Genomic DNA, 17,290 nt, shown 5'->3' with positions numbered 1-17,290 from the left:
AAACCAAATTAATGATTTGAGTCACACATAGCTTTTCTTCAGAAATGAAAAGGGCTGAAAAATGCCGTATTTGAAACAGTTAACAGAGGAGCAGGATGAGCGAGAGAAACATCAATGATCAGTTCTACTGCTTCACTTGTTCCTCCTACCCTTCTTTTTAACAGCAAAAAAAATCACTACTTTCCAGTCCTTTGCAGTGCTGGAGAGGAGGTACATCAGGCTTGTAATGTTAATTCTGTTTCTCTCTCCCTCAGGGCTGCCAGACCTGCTAAGCTTCTTCAGTGGCCTCTGAGTTTGTTTTGAGGCTCCAAATCATTTTGTCACAGTGGGCGTCCTGGATGACATTCACTGTCTTCTCTTTGTCTATACCCAGTTTCCAAAAAAAATCGCCTACATACTTTTAGGCACAGTAGACCTTTCCCTATCTAAATTCTGGCCCCATTCGCTACCTCCAAGCGCAATAGAAATACTGTCTCATCACCACCTCTGGAAAATATTTAAAGAAAATGTGGAAAACAGGACTAGAACACAAAGCTGGAATTAGTGCATAGAAATGGAAGTGGTAAGGATGAAAGTGTACATCTTTCTGAAAGGCAGAAAATGGCATTTCCAATGTGCAGAACTCACCAGAAGTGGAACAAGAGGTAGATGAATGGGTGCTTTAATTAAACTGAACAAAGAGGGAATAATGAACAAGAGCTGAAGGTTAAACATCAGACACCCTGACTCTGATCTAAAGAAGCAGACAAGTTAGAGACGGATAGTTGAAGAGGCAGCACTCCAAACATGAGGAAAAGCAGTAGCCTAACTCACCTATTATTGACCAGGATTTATTGAATAAAGATCTTTCCACTGAAATTGGGTCTGTGGAGGTTACACAGAAAGCTGTTTTCTTTTTTCTTTTTATCAGGATTTGACAAATATAAATGTTCTAAAATTCCATCTGCTTCACATATGTTCCATTTATGGACCACAACACAAGTATAAAGTTTTATTGAATACAGGCATGCACACAAGAAAGGCAAGTACAAAGGTGGCGCTGCCTTCACAGCATCTATTTAAAATTAAAGCAACCCAATGTTGTTTAAAAAAATGGTTTGAAGTGTTATGGTCTGATTCACGTGACTGAATACCATCATATTAATACCCAGTTGCAATATGCAGCTGACGAATATAATTGTTTGAACATTTCATTTCAACCTAGAACTGTAACGCTTTTACAGCAAACAACCAGTCCATTTGTCCCAGCTGGTGGGTGCTAGGCTTTATGGCCCACACAACCTTCTTTATCTCACCCCATCAAGACATTCTTCCACCCCTTGACATTTAACAACATTATTAATGCGAAGTCTCCCACTATCCAGAGGGTTACCATTGATCTGAAACTGATTCTATTGGCACAAAAACACTGGAGCCTTAGCAGCTGATCAGACACCAGGAAGCCTCAAGAAACAACTCACCTCTGAGTTCTTCAATGTCTTTGAAGGCATCCAACGTCCCGGCTTCCATTGCACTTTGCGGCAATGAATTCCACAGGCCCACCACTCTCTGGCTGAAGAAATGTCATCAAATTTCAGTTTTAAATTTACCCCCTCTAATTTTAAGGCTGTGCCCACGGGTCCTAGTCTCCCCGCCTAACGGAAACAACTTCTTAGCATCCACCCCTTCTAAACCATACATTTTCTTGTAAGTTTCTATTAGATCCCCCCTCAACCTTCTAAACTCTAATGAGTACAATCCCAGGATCCTTAGCCGTTCATCATACGTTAAACCTACCATTCCAGGGGTTATCCGTGTGAATCTCCGCTGAAAACACTCCCGCACCAGTATGTCCTTCCTGAGGTGTGGGGCCCAAAATTGGACACAGTATTCTAAATGGGGCCTAACTAGAGCCTTATAAAGCCTCAGAAGCACATCGCTGCTTTTATATTCCAACCCTCTTGAGATAAACGACAACATTACATTCGCTTTCTTAATTACTCTACCTGCAAGTTAACCAGCAGAGAATCCTGGACCAACACTCCCAGATCCCTTTGCACTTCTGATTTGTGAATTTTCTCACCGTTTAGAAAATAGTCCATGCCTGTATTCTTTTTTCCAAAGTGCAAAACCTCACATTTACTCACGTTGAATTTCATCAGCCATTTCCTGGACCACTCTCCTAAACTGTCTAAATCTTTCTGCAGCTTCCCCACCTCCTCAGTACTACCTGCCTGTCCACCTATCTTTGTATCATCGGCAAACTTCGCCAGAATGCCCCCAGTCCCTTCATCCAGATCATTAATATATAAGGTGAACAGCTGTGGCCCCAACACTGAACCCTGCGGGACACCACTTGTCACCAGTTGCCATTCCAAAAAAGAGCCTTTTATCCCAACTCTCTGCCTTCTATCAGAGAGCCAATCCTCAACCCAAGCCAGTAGCTCACCTCGAACACCATGGGCCCTCACCTTGCTCAGCAGCCTCCCATGAGGCACTGTATCAAAGGCCTTTTGGAAGTCTAGATAGATAACATCTACTGGGTTTCCCTGGTCTAACATACTTGTTACCTCTTCAAAGAATTCTAACAGGTTTGTCAGGCACAACCTCCCCTTACTAAAACCATGCTGACTTGTTTTAATCTGACCCTGCACTTCCAGGAATTTAGAAATCTCATCCTTGACAATGGATTCTAGAATTTTACCAACTACCGAGGTTAGGCTAATCGGCCTATAATTTTACATCTTTTGCCTTGATCCTTTCTTAAATAAGGGAGTTACAACAGCAATTTTCCAATCATCTGGGACTTTCCCTGACTCCAGTGACTTTTGAAAGATCACGGCCAAAGCCTCCACTATTTCCTCAGCCACCTCCCTCAGAACTCTAGGATGTAGCCCATCGGGGCCAGGAGATTTACCAATTTTTAGACCCTTTAGCTTTTCTAGCACTTTCTCTTTTGTAATGCCTACCATACTCAACTCTGCCCCCTGGCTCTCCCTAATTGTTGGCATACTACTCATGTCTTCCACTATGAAGACTGACGCAAAGTACTTGTTAAGTTCATCAGCTATTTCCTTATCTCCCATCACTAGCTTTCCAGCATCAATTTGAAGCGGCCCAATATCTACTTTTGCCTCTCATTTGTTTCTTATGTATTGAAAGAAGCTTTGACTATCATTTCTAATATTACTAGCTAGCCTACCTTCATATTTGATCCTCTCCTTCCTTATTGCTCTCTTTGTTATCCTCTGTCTGTTTTTGTAGCCTTCCCAATCTTCTGATTTCTCAATGCTTTTGGCCACTTTATAGGCTGTCTCTTTTTCTTTGATATATTTCCTGACTTCCTTTATCAGCCATGGCAGTCTAATCCCACCCCGGATAATCTTTCTTTTCTTTAGGATGAACCTCTGTACTGTGTCCTCAATTACACCCAGAAACTCCTGCCATTGTTGGTCAACTGTCTTCCCCGCTAGGCTCTGCTTCCAGTTGATTTTCATCAATTCCTCTCTCATGCCCCTGTAATTACCTTTATTTAACTGTAATACCATTACATCCGATTTTGCCTTCTCTCTTTCAAACACTAAAGACCAAACAGTTTGGACTGGATTTTGAACAGGTGGCATTGTATCTACTGAATGGAGTCTTGGTGATTGTCTAGTTATTCACTAGTTATCGAATTGTTGAAAGCTCTGAGAAAACAATCCCAATCTGTAAGACTTATATAAATGTCTCCAGTAGCCTATGGAAGCTGTTTATATTGGTTGGTGACTTCAGAATTCAAGCAACATATACAGTGCCACATGTTGGTGAACAACTCATTATCTAAAGATTGCATAAAGGTTTAGCAACCGTCATTCAAATCTCCTTAAATGAAGTGGCCAGTTAGAACTTTTATTTTCTTTCAATTTATCCTTTAACTTTATGTGTTTGAGCAGGAATTATGATCAAAGAAGACAGGGCTTAAATCACGGACATTAACTAGATTATCTTATTGTTTAACTTTGATCTGCTGAAGTTACAGTATTAGTAATAAATTATTCATTTTTGTTCAAGCTACAAACTTGGTGTCTGATATCAATTATTCATAAAGTATGCTTAGAAACGTTTGGGCAATTTTGAGGGTCACCTAGCATTTTAATTTCACTGTACTGAAATATCCTGTCTTAGCCGGTCTGACTTGGCTTGGCTTGCTAACTCTCTGTCAGAATGCCTACTCTTGTAGCCACAGTGTTTAAATGCCTAGCCCAGTTCAAATTCCGGTAATGGTTACCACTACAATATTGACACACTTGGAACTTTATCACTATTCCTTCAATGCTGCTGGGTCAAAAATCCGGAACTTCTTTCCTAACAGCACAGTTAGTGCCCATAGTTTTGACTGTCTGATCTGCATTTATTCAAGAAGTTGGCTAGGCACTATCTTGTCAAGGGCAGTTAGAGATGACCAACAAATACTGGTCTTGCCATCAAATGAATGTTTAGAAGTCGAACTTCCCTTACATGCATATATGTCAGCCACCTTAACTATTCCAAGTGTCAAGTTCCACGTTCTAAGCAGTCTCTGGGCAAAGATTTCTCCAAAATGTTTTGAGTTTAACTATCAAATTTCTCCCCCTTTCTTTGTGTGAACCAGGGTATCTGCTGTATTTATTCTACAGACCTTTGCTGCCCTTTGTATGTGTACTCAAGCAATGAGTACTTCTGCATGAAAATCAAAAGAACAGAAGATGCTGCAAATCAGGAACAAAAACAGAAGTTGCTAGAAAAGCTCAGCAGAACTGGCAGTATCTGTGAAGAAAAAAAAGCAGTGTTAATGTTTCGGGTCCAGTGACCCTTCCTCAGAACTGTTCCAAGGAAGGGTCACTGGACCTGAAACATCAACTCTGATTTCTTCTTCACAGATGCTGCCAGAGCTGCTGAGCTTTTCCAGCAATTTCTGTTTGACTGCTTCTGCATCATTGGTGCATCACGTGCTGACACTAAGCACACTTCTTCATCCAACATCCTGGCATGTTGCCTTTCTAACAGGGATAAATGGGTAACAAATTGAAGTGAGCATAATGATTCATTTGTTGTCCTCTCCTAGCCCAAAGTTGCTCCCTGTTTTTGTAAAAATCTCATGATCCAGTGAAATCAGTTTTTAACATTGATCTCAAGAACATTGTCAGGATATTCCCAGTTTGTATGACTTCAAATCAAGTTGTGTGGTGCTTTTCTCCATCAAGTCACTGGAAATGGTCAAAATCAAACTCAAAATCAAACTTTTTACAGACATACTTTTTACAAACATGCCCAGACGGTATTATTGTAGTTGTCATGTCTTGGGACTAGTAATTCAGAAGTTTGGAAGAATGATCAGATAAAATTAGCTTAAATCCAACCGTGGTAGTTTGAGTATTTTAATTCAGGTTTTAAAAATATGGAAACAAGAAAAACTGGCACAATCAAATTTGACTTTGAAGCTGTGAAATTGTTTTAATGAACCAGGTAGTTTCTAATTGCATTTTAGGAGGTGAAACCTGTCATCCTTACTTTGTCTGATTCTATATGCATCTATAGACACAGACCATAATGTTTGGATCGTACATGCATTCTGAAGTGACCTGACCAGCCACTAAGGTGTGTGAAATTACAGCAGCTTATGAAGACGTCATGTACCCCAAGGACTAATTAAAAAATGGTCAAGTCATGCCGAGTAATCCTGGCAGCTGCGTGGCATATTCCATGCCCAGTCAGCCGCCCACTAGTAGGTCCCTAACAAAATCAGCAATCCCAGATACTCTTCCTCTGACTCAGTGCAATATTTGGACTGTACAAACAGTCCATATTCAGGGTACTTACTTAACACGGACTTCTGCTATTGATGCCGCTTCATTGAACTGTGCTGACGCAAGCTGATAGTAGTCGTCATGCTGTAAGAAAGTTAATGCACTAGTTATTCTTTGGTTTATTGTATTAACAGGCAACATTGCATCACGTTTCATTGGAAATACAATCAATTCAAATCTCACTGAAACATATTCCTTAGCCATTGGCTGTGAAAAATATTAACAAAACAAGGCTCAATAAGGTATACATCAAGTCAAAGAAAACCCTAGACCCTCCAAATCATGGCACGCTAGCAGGAAACTTTGAGCAATTATAGAACATTACTTAACAAGTTAATAACGGGATTTTAAACTTAAGATTACAGAAGTATTTTTCCTAACATTTTAACTATGGAAGTCTGTGTAACATTCAATATTATATCCGACTTCTCAACCTCTCTCTTTGTCTGAGGTATGGTGGCCCTCAGGTTAAATCACCACCAGTCATCTCTCTAATGAGACAGCAGCCCATGGTCTGGTAAGACTATGGCAACTCACACACATATTGTATCCAGCTAATTGTGAGGAACGATTATGAAAAGTTAGGGAATTTTTATCTTGAATGACGACATACCTAAGATAGTTTTTTGCTTTTCTGAGGTTGCTCAATTATGAATTCTCCTTCAATGCTCCTTCTCTCCCTTTGCTCCACTGGCTACATGAAAGGATGTGTGGGCCAAATGGTCTCTTTCTGTGCTATACTGTTCTCCAATTTCAAGTGGAAATGTTTATTTTAATCCAGAGCATTATTACGAGTTGAACTACTACTGCAGGGAATGAGGCATAGGCGCAAAACACTAAAGGCACATTTCAGGTCTGACATCAGAAAGCAGTTCCTCACGTAAAAAGTGATCTGTGCCCACAATGGTATGGATCAGGTAACAGAGGCAAAAGAGTTCTGGAATTAACAAATATCCTTTGAAGAGTGGTGGGCAGGAAGGAGAAATTTCAATGGCAACATGAGACAAATGAACCAAATGTCCCTTCTCTGTAGTCTTCACTCCAGTGAGTAACTCCTGCACCCCTATTAAATGGGGCTGACATCCTAAAGTCAGCCACTAAAACAAGGTAATCCTTGACCATAAGCACTACCTCAACAACTGCTCATTGCTTTTGATGGGACCAGGCCATCAGGTGAGAAACCCGGGGTATACATAGTCAATACTGCGAACAGCAGAAAAGAAATGGTGAATATAAACCAAAAGAACTGCAAATGATGGAAATAAGACACAGAAACTGAAATTACTGGAAAAGCTCAGCAGGTCTGGCAGCAGCTGTGGAGAGTTTTGGATTCAGTGACCCTTCCTCAGTCCAAAATGTTAACAGGTGCTGCCAGTAAAGAAATGTTGGTCTTTGTGCGATGGCAGCTGCTACCTACTGGGCATTTAATTCTAAGTAAAAGATACAATCCAGACACAGGATTTGTAATTAGCTTTTTTCAGGGAAACACTTCAAGAAAATATCAGCTAACCTTCTGTTCAAATACAATACTCTTTGAAAGCAGGTTCTGTGGGTTAATTTAAAGCCTTCATGTTCTGGACAAAGGAGCTTGCAACTAAAAATAACAGGGCAGTTGGGCTTTCTTTTTTCAACATTGTGATAATCAACACCACCACCGGTTCTTTTTTTTAAAAGTTGATTATTGGACCATCGATAAATCATAACCTGATCCTTAGTGAATAGTACTGAACTCTCAAGCTTCTGAGGAGCTTCCTTTGTCAGATGATGAAGTGGCCATCGTTGAATCTGGGATAAGCACTTCATCACCCAAGAAAAGAATCCTCTAAGGGTTCCAAAACCTGGCAAACACTTCTTTAAAAATGAAAATAAGGGATAAGCTTTAACATTACTTGAGGTTACTTAGGTAACGCTTTTTAAACTGCAGAAATGCATTGTTTATTTAGAAACTGCTAATACTGGTTTGAATGGTATTGCTTTCACAATATGATCTTTACACAGATAAATGTCAAGGTTGATCAAGATATTGCATGCTGCAAAAGTCATGCTGTCTTAAGTTTAATCATTGCTATGAAAGCGTTTTTTAAAAAATTGAAAGGTAGTGTTGTTTGAAGTGTTGGGCAAATAGGGAAGGACGTCTGCGTAAAACTGACCCCAAGAGTGATAGAAAATAGAGTTTGATCATTCCAATAAGTATATCATCACAGAGGTAATGGCAGTCACATAATGTTTACGGTTACAGATGGTGGAGTAGCGCAACTTCCCAAACAAACAAAATTATTACCTCAGATTTTTCCCCAGTAATCCAGGTCATCCTCCAGCCCTATACTCTGCCTGGAGTATGAATTCTAGATCACTGAATGCTCTCTTGTATTAATTGAATCCCTGCAGTGTGGAAACAGGCCCTTAGGCCCAACAAGTTCACACTGACACTTGGAGCATCCCATCCAGACCCATTCCCCCCATAACCCACCTAATCTGTTTCCCTGTTTATAGGAACACAACATTCCTCTGAATCCAGCATCCTTCATCTCCCCATTTTTATTGCTTCACCTTCAGCTGCCCCCTGTGACACAATCTCTGGAATTCCACTCTAATGGGTTCCTCCACCTCTCTTTATCTGCAGTCCTGAGGAAGGGTCACGCAACCTGAAATGTTAACTGTGACTTCTTTCCACAGATGCTGCCAGACCTGCTGAGTTTTTCCAGCAAACTCTGTTTCTGAATCTAGCATCCATAGTTTTTTTGGTTTTTATTTGGATTTCCTTCTCCTTTTCCATGGACACTGAAGTCAATGGTCCAGCCTCAATTGCTTTTAAATCCCTAGGTCTCCTCCCTTCCTGCAATCTATAAGCTTTTAATATCAAACTTGATGTTGCCTAAATTGTCTATCCATCTCGTCTTCCCTTCTACACTTTTAAACCCTGGCATCACTCGGCACTTTGAATTTCAGCCCTTAATGTGGTCTTGTCTAAATTGACATCCACATCAGACATAAAAGTTCTCTTTTTGAGTTACAATTTCCCTTCTGCTATTGTATTTACATTTTATTGCAGTAACTTAGCAACATGCGATCTTACTTCTAAATCTAGACTGGTAGTTGATTTTGAATATATAAATGAAAACGAAAAGTTCAAAGAGGCCAGTGGGAAAATAATAATGCAATTTTACAAAAGTAAATTGGTGCCAGTAGATTCTCACAGAGCTTCTCATCTGTAGAAATATAATGTGATATTAAGCATTTAAAGAACTACTGCAAAAGAAAAGGGGAAAAAATAATGGAGTGTTCATTAGCTCTTCTTCCCTTGAAGATCCATGGAAACCTACATTTAAAGGTGTCACAACATCAAGATGAGAAAGGTTATGCTTCTCATCAAGATTGTTCTTGTATTACCCAAAATCTCTCAGAAGAGCATGCAACTATTTTTAATGATGATAATTACATAACTCCTTGTTATATTCAATGTGTTTTAGCAAAGCAGCACATTCTGAACTATCGATTCCTAGGAAAAGCAAAGATGAAAAATTCATTCACTTTTGCTACTAGTTGTGAACAGAATATTGGTCAAGATACTGGGTGCATTCACTATTCTCCTTCAAATAATATTGATGGATCTTAAAACTGCGCAGAAACCAACAAGTTTAACATCAGATCTGAATGGCAGCATCTCCAAAATGCAACATTCCTTTAGGATGGCACTAGGCTAGCCGGGCACTCAAGTGTACACTGGATGTCCAATCCCTCTATATCTTTATTCTCCACCAGGATGAATCATAGAATCCCTACACTGAGGAAACAGGCTCTACAGCCCAACAAGTCCACACCAACTCTCAGAGCATCCCACCCAGACACATCCTCCTATAATCCACCTAATCTACACCTCCCTGAACACCATGGGCAATTTAGCATGGTCAATCCACCTAGTCTGCACATCTTTGGACTGTGGGAGGAAACTGGAAAACCCGGAGGAAAACCATGCAGACATGAGGAGAATGTGCAAACTCCACATAGACAGTTGCCTGAGGGTGGAATCGAACCTGGGTCCCTGGCACTGCGAGGCAGCAGTGATAGCCACTGAGCCACTGCGCCGACCAATGGTCTGAGAGTTCTCGGCTTCTCCCTCGACAGAGGCCTGAATAATCTACCACCACTCTCCTCCACTTGGCTGAACTCATTCTGTCACTGAACAATTTCTCCTTTAAGTCATCTCACTTCGGCCAAGTCAAGGAAGTAGCTATGGGCACCCGCATGGGTCCCAGTTATGCCTGCCTCCTTATGGAGTATGTGAACAATTCTTGTTCCAGTCCTACATTAGCCCCTTACCACAACTCTTTCTTTGGTACATCAACAACAGTTTCGGTGCCACTTCATGCTCCCACTTGGACCTTGAAAAATTTGTTCATTTGCCTTCAATTTCAACCCCTGTATAACATTCATATCATCCATTTCAGACACATCCCTTCCTATCCCTAACCTCACTGTCTCCATTTTGGGGAATAAACTATCCACTGCCATCCACTACAAAGCCACTGACTCCCATAGCTACCTTCACTCCTGCTCTTCCCACCCCATGTCCTGCAAGAACTCCATCCCATTCTCCCAGTTCCTGCGCCTACGTCGTATCTGTTTGGATGATGCCATCTTACGAAAAAGCGCTGCTGACATGAGTTGCTTCTTCCATAACCATGGTTTCCTGCACACTGTGGCTGACAGGGCCCTCAACAGCATCTGACCTATCACCCACGCTCCTGCCCTTGCCCCTTTCCATCATGATCGGGTCCCTCTTGATCTCACTTTTCACTCCACCAGCCTCCACATTCAAAGGATCATTCTCCGTCATTTCAGACAACTCCAGCAGAATGCCACCACCAAACACATCTTCCCTTCTCTCCTCCATCTGTATTTTGCTGAGATTGTTCCCTCCGAGACACACTAGTCTATTCCTCGACCACCAACATCAACATCCCTTCCCACAGCACCTCCCCATGTAACTGCAGAGAGCGCAACACCTGCCCCTTCACCTCTTCCCTGCACACCATCCAAGGGCCTAAACAGTTTTTCCAGGTAAAGCAGCATTTCACCAGTACCTCCTCCAATCTTGTGCACTGCATTCACTACACCCAATGTGGCCTACTCTACACTGGAGAAACTAAATGCAGACTGGGTGACCACTTTACGGAATATCTTCGGTCTGTGCACAAGCACGACCCCTGACCTTCCCAAAGCTGGTCATTTTAACACAACTGCTCCAGTGAATCACAGCACAAACTGGAAGAACAACATCTGGTCTTCAGACATCAGGTCTTCTGGGCTTAGTATTGAATTCAACAGCTTTAAATTGTGAACCAACTTCCATTCCATCCCTTTCTTTAAGCTTTGCTCGATCCATTCTCTGTCACTTCGTCCTCTCTCCCATTCCCCTACCCCAGAGGGACTGTCTGTTCTTTCCAGTCTGGTGGTTAGACACACCATTGTTCTGTCATTCTCACATTCTGATCAATTAATCTGAACTCTCAACATCCTTTCTCCCCAGCACTCCAACTCCACTTCCCTCCTCAACTACTCTATAAATGCTGCCCCCTCCACATCACTTTAGCTCTGATGAAGAGTCATCTAGACTTGAATATTGGCTTGCTCTCTGTCCATGGACACTGCCTGACCCACTGTGATCTCCAGCATTTTTTTGCTTTCAGTTCGCTCAAGTGCATACTAACGTAGTATACTGATTGAGTTCTGGTGAAATGTCACTCGGCTCAAAACATTAACCCTGCATTCTTCCTACAGATGTGGCCAGATCTGCTGAGTTTCTCCAGCAATCTCTGTCTTGTCTCAGATCTCCAGTACCTACAATTCTTCATTTAATTTTACTCAAGTGTTTAGAATTTTCATTCAACAGAACTAAGGCTGTAGTATCAGTGGGTGATAATCTGGAAAATGGAGTGTAATTTGGGAAATGAAAAAGAAACACGTTATATAAATGGTGAGAGACTGCAGAGGTCTGAAATGCAGCGGGAACTGGATGTCATAATTCGTGAGTTGTAAAATAATAATACGCAGATCCAGCAAGTAGTTAGGAAAGCTAATTGAATGTTACTGTTTATTGTAAGGGGAACTGAATACAAAAGTATGAAGATTGTGCTCAGCAGATCTGGCAGCATCTGCGAAGAAAAATTAGAGTTATCGTTCTGGATTCAGTGATCCTTCGTCAGAATGGGATCACTAGACCCAAAACATTAAATCTGATTTTTCTTTGCAGATGCTGACAGATCTGCTGAGATTTTCTAGCAACTTCTGTTTTTGTTCTGCATCTGCAGTTCTTCCAGTTTTTATGAAAATTACGCTTCCCTTATAGAGGACATCAGTGAGACCATGTTCGGAATATTGGGTACTATATTGATTTCATTTCAATAAGGATGTAAATGTGTTGAAACAGCTCAGAGAAGGTTTAGGAGACTAATGAATGGAATGAGCAGGTTGTCTTATGAGGAAAAATGGGAGAAGCCAGGCTTGTAAACACTGAAGTATAGGAGAGTAAAGGGCAACTTGATGAAAACATATAACATTCTGTGGAATCTTAATAGGGTAGATTGAAGAGGATGTTTCTTCCTGTGGGATGTCCGAGAATTAGGGATCACTCTTTAAAAGGGGTCATCCAATTAAGAAAGAGATGAGAAGAATTTTTATTTCACAGGAGGCTGCAAGGCTTTGGACCTCTTCTTCAAAAGGCAGTGGAAGCAAAGTCTTTGAAGCTTTTTAAGGCAGAGATAGACAAATTCTTGATAAGCAAGGGGATGAAAGGTTAGCACTGGTGGACAGGAATGTGCAGCAATCAAATCATATCTTATTGAATAGCAGGCTCAAGCAACCAAGTGGCTGACTCCTGTCCTAACTTAAATGCTCATTTGTACTCTACACTAATGAGATACAAACATTTATTATCCATTCAGTAAAAATAAAATCCTCTTAATATAATCATTTTAAAATTTAATTTTCACGAATGGAATTGATATCCTCTGATCCTAACAGCTTGACGTTTTAGTAATATTCTGGTTTTAACTTATCTAGAGTATTTAATATTTCATATACAATTTCTGCCTATTAACTACCTTCTCAGCAGAGCTTCAAGTTCTGTAATCTTTTCTTGTAGCTCTCGCCCTTTACATCAAATTATTCTTCTTGTCTTTCATTACATCCTTTCCAAAGATGGTGCTTATATTATGACAAGAACTGAATAAGTATATCATAAGGTCAAGTATAGTACTGGAGGCTTGTAACCTATTGTTCAGGCTGCATAGCCATCTTGTATAGGTAATAAAAGAGAGGAATTGTACTGGGTGGCATAATGGCTCAGTGGTACTGCTACCTCACAGCACCAGGAACCTGGGTTTGGTTCCACCCGCGGGCGACTGTCTATTTGGAGTTCGCATATTCTCCCCGTGTCTGCATGGGTTTCCTCCCACAATCAAAAGATGTGCAGGTTAGGTGGATTGACCATGGGAAACAGGGTGGGTCTGGATGGGGTAAAAATTGTTTCACAGATAGTAGGAACTGCAGATGCTGGAGAATCTGAGATAAAAAGGTGTAGAGCTGGATGAACACAGCAGGCCAAGCAGCATCGTAGGAGCAGGAAGGTTGACGTTTCGGGCCTAGACCCTGCTTCAGAAAATGATGAAGGCTGTAGGCCCGAAACGTCAGCTTTTGTGCTCATAAGATGCTGCATGGCCTGCTGTGTTCATCCAGCTCTACATCTTGTTATCTCTGGGTCTGGATGGGATGCTCTTTGGAGGATCGGTGTGGATTCGATGGGCCAAAGGGCCTGCTTCCAAACTGTAGGGATTTTATAATTAAAAAATTAGCACTCCTTGTTAGTTTTCAAAACAAACTTGTATTATATTAACAGCAGAGAAGCTTAAGGGGATATCTGACAGGAATTTTCAAAATTAAAAAAGGTTTAAATAAATAAATGGGTAGAAAGTTGTTTTCACTGGCACAGGAAGTGAAAACTAGAAGAAATACTATTTATGCAAATTGCAAAGGAATCAGAAATAAGATGAGGTTTCAAAATCAAATTTCAAACTAAATTTGCTAAATCATTGAAGGTGAAAAGTTTGAAAGCGTAAAAGGAAACGAATGACAGATCAGACAATAGCACATAGAGCCAAGTGGCTTTGTTTTATGCTTGAATGTAGAATCTAAATCCTTCTGGAAACCATTAACTGCATCAGTCAGTACAAAATTGCTCTAGCTTTGGGGTTGCATATAAACTTAAGGAGCTAAGAAATGGGCACAGTAGCCTGGTTATTTATGCAGATTAGGATTAAACAATGTCCAAACCATATCTTTCCATAGAATCTCCAACATTACTTAACTTCTAAATGATATCTCGGTGTAAGCGGTGTATATATATCACACTGCTGGTGAGTAAACCAAGAAAGGCTGCAGTATTCTTCAATGTTTAAATATAGGGGTGTGATTTATAACTCTAGTGGCTTCCTGGCTTTATACATTGCTCAGAGTGGCACAGCGCTTTACAGATCACAAGGGGTCAGGTTTCATTCACAGCCTGTATTAAGTCCGATGATCGTTAGTCAGCACAGCAGAGGAGACATGACAGCAGGTTACAGCACCCCTGGGCAACAAGAAGATAAAAAGAATAAGCCAGAGTTCCAATCCTTGACCAAATGAATGATCTGTGCTAGAAAGTGAATGCATGGGAGAGGACAGAACTAAGTTCAGCTGTGAAGCCCCCAGATGATCAAATAACACATGCAACACATTCTTAACTCAGACTGTGAAGAATAGCTAACTGAATGAGGCAATGTGTCTTTTGGTGCAACAGCAAACAGTAACCCAATGTGACCCAGCACTTTCAGAAGCACCACAGATTTGAGAAACAGTCCAAATCAGAATGTGTAGCTCTAATTTATTTTCAATTGTTCACTTCAAACGCCAAATACTTTGCTTTTATTGAAGCTACAATGATGCTAATCAAGTGCCAAATTTATTAATTTGTTTCCCTTGTGTTTCGACTTGTTTTTCACTGTCTGTATTTCCCAGCTGGGAGAGTCTTGATGTTACAGCAATTTTTTAAAGTATGCTGGCCTGCAATCTCGCTGCTAAAATGGAGATGCGATGCAAGTGGTTAGCAGGTGCCAAGTGTCGCTTCTCTCTACCTTTCCCTCCTCCCTAATCAAAACTGGAGGATTGCAGTGAAGTGCTCCATCTAGTGTTAGTTCTATTTTAAAATAAAAGAACTTGTCACAGTCACTGGATCCTTCAATCTCAGCGAAGTCACAAAACAAGGATCAGGTACATGGCATACATTCCACCCAGTTCTCTCTTCCACTTACAACATTCCAGTCAAAGGAATGTGGCTGGTCACTCTAACATTGCACATTGTTGGGGAAATTTGTTAATACTTTTGCGTGTAGACTGGCACAAGAGCTAATTATACTGATTCCTTCAGGGATTTTGGAATTAAATTGACACACTTATTAAAATGCTGCAAGGAAACTGCCTTAGACCAGTTTGTCAGAAATTGGATTGGAAAGTTCAAAAATTTCCCAACTTTTAAATGAGAACAAAGAATACCAGGAAGAAGGAAAAAGCAGAGCATTACTGTAACAGGGGCCAACTGTGAAAGTCAGAGGTTGAGTGTGACTTGGGTATTCCAGTGCATGAGATATAAAACGTTAGCATACAGGAATTGCACATAGTTAACAAGGCTAATTGGACGCTACCTTTTACTACATTAGAACTTGAACATAAAAATAAGGCCGTGATGTTTCAGTTGTACAGAGCACTGGTGTGACCATATCTCAAATACCAAGTGCAGTTTTGGTCTCCTTATTTAGGGGAAGATGTAAATGTATTGAAGGTAGCTGGGAGTGCTTAGCACTGCTGGCTCACAGTGCCAGGGACCCAGGTTTGATTCCAGTCTTGGTGTGCAGTTTGCACATTCTCCCTGTGGCTGTGTATGTCTCCTTCCACAGTCCAAAGATGTACAGTTTGGTTGGTTTTGCCACACTAAATTGCTCATGGTGTCCAGTGATGTGTAGACTTGGTGGGTTACAATGGGAAATGCAGGGATACAGGAATGTGCTGAGTCTGGGTGGGATGCCCTTCCGAGGGTCAGTGTGGCCTCAATGGGCCAAAACGCCTACACTCACACTGTAGTGATTCTATGATTGATTGATTTGTTGTTTTGCATGCTATACAGGCAAATCCTACCAGTCAAAGTGCATCTTGGTAGCAGAACAGAGTGCTCAATTCAGTGTTACAGCCAAAGAGAAGGTGGAGAGAGACAAAGAGAGAGAGCTCAACATTAGCTTTTGAGAGGTCCATTCAAAAGACTGACAACAGTGAAGAAGCTGTTGTTGAATTTGTTCACATGTGCATTCAAACTTTTATACCCTCTGCCTGACAGAAGAGGGTGGAAGAGAGTGTAATCAGGTTGGGGAGGGGTCTTTGATGATGTTGGTTGCTTTCCTGAGGCAGTGGGAAGTATAGATGGAATCAATGGTTGGGAGGCTAGTTTACATCATGGATTGGGCTATGTCCACGACTCTCTGTAGTCTACTGTGCTCTTGGGATCTGCAGACGCCATATCATGCTGTGATGCATCCAGATAGGATGCTTTCTATGCTGCATCTATAAAAATTGGTAAGAATCTTGGGGGACATACCAAATTTCCTTAACCTGCTAAGAAATGTTAATGTATTTTCTTGACCATTATGTCAATGTGGGACAGATTGCTGGTGATCATCATTCTGAAGAAGTTGACATTCTCAACCGTCACTACCTCAGCATCAATGTTGCAAGCAGGAGCATGCCCTCCGCTCTGCTTCCTGAAGTCAATGACAAGCACCTTCATTTTGCTGATGTTGATGGAGAGAATGTTCCATGTTCTATTGTTGACTTTAAACCATGCCGCCAGCACCCAATCTCTTTCCTGCAGTCTGTCTCATTGTTGTTTGAGATCTGACCAACATCAGCAAACTTGTAAATGGAGTAAAGCCTGTATTTGGTCACATAGCTGTAAGTGTATGAGGAGTATAGCAGGGGGCTCACAATGCACGTAGTTTGTTTTGAATTATGACACTGAAGGCGGAGCTGTAGTCAATAAGTAGGAGCCTAACACAGGTATCCTTGTCACAAAAATAGAAATTGCGAGAAAAGCTCAACATGTCTTGGAGTATGTGTGAAGAGAAATCAGAGTTAATGTTCCAGGTCCACTGACCCTTCCTCAAAACTGCTGGTAGCTAGGAAAAGCTACCTAGCTACCATCAGTTCTGAGGAAAGATCACTGGACCTGCAAGATTAACTCTGATTTCTCTCCACGCATGCTCCCAGACTTGCTGAGCTTTTCCAGCAATTTCTGTTTTTGATTCTGATTTACAGCATCCACAATTTTTTTTTTTCAGTTTTTAATAGGTATCCTTGTTATCCAGATGTTCCTGGGATGAGCATAGGGCCAAGGAGATGGC

At 41.1% G+C, this 17,290-nt stretch overlaps 1 protein-coding gene across 2 annotated transcripts in view; it reads right to left on the bottom strand.

Moving 5' to 3' along the window:
- Positions 1 to 17,290, bottom strand: part of LOC125460468 (MICOS complex subunit mic25-a-like) — a 470,470-nt gene that overhangs the window by 218,282 nt on the left and 234,898 nt on the right. For both annotated transcript variants that reach the window (XM_048547985.2, XM_059649634.1), the window contains exon 6: positions 5,821 to 5,891. In XM_048547985.2, the coding sequence (XP_048403942.2) occupies positions 5,821 to 5,891 (71 nt within the window). The remainder of the gene's footprint in view (positions 1 to 5,820; positions 5,892 to 17,290) is intronic.

The sequence above is a fragment of the Stegostoma tigrinum genome, chromosome 11 (genome assembly GCF_030684315.1).
Source record: "Stegostoma tigrinum isolate sSteTig4 chromosome 11, sSteTig4.hap1, whole genome shotgun sequence".
Classification (NCBI taxonomy): Eukaryota; Metazoa; Chordata; class Chondrichthyes; order Orectolobiformes; family Stegostomatidae; genus Stegostoma; species Stegostoma tigrinum.
The sequence above is the reverse complement of the archived record's forward strand: the minus strand, read 5'-3'. Positions and strand labels throughout refer to the sequence as shown.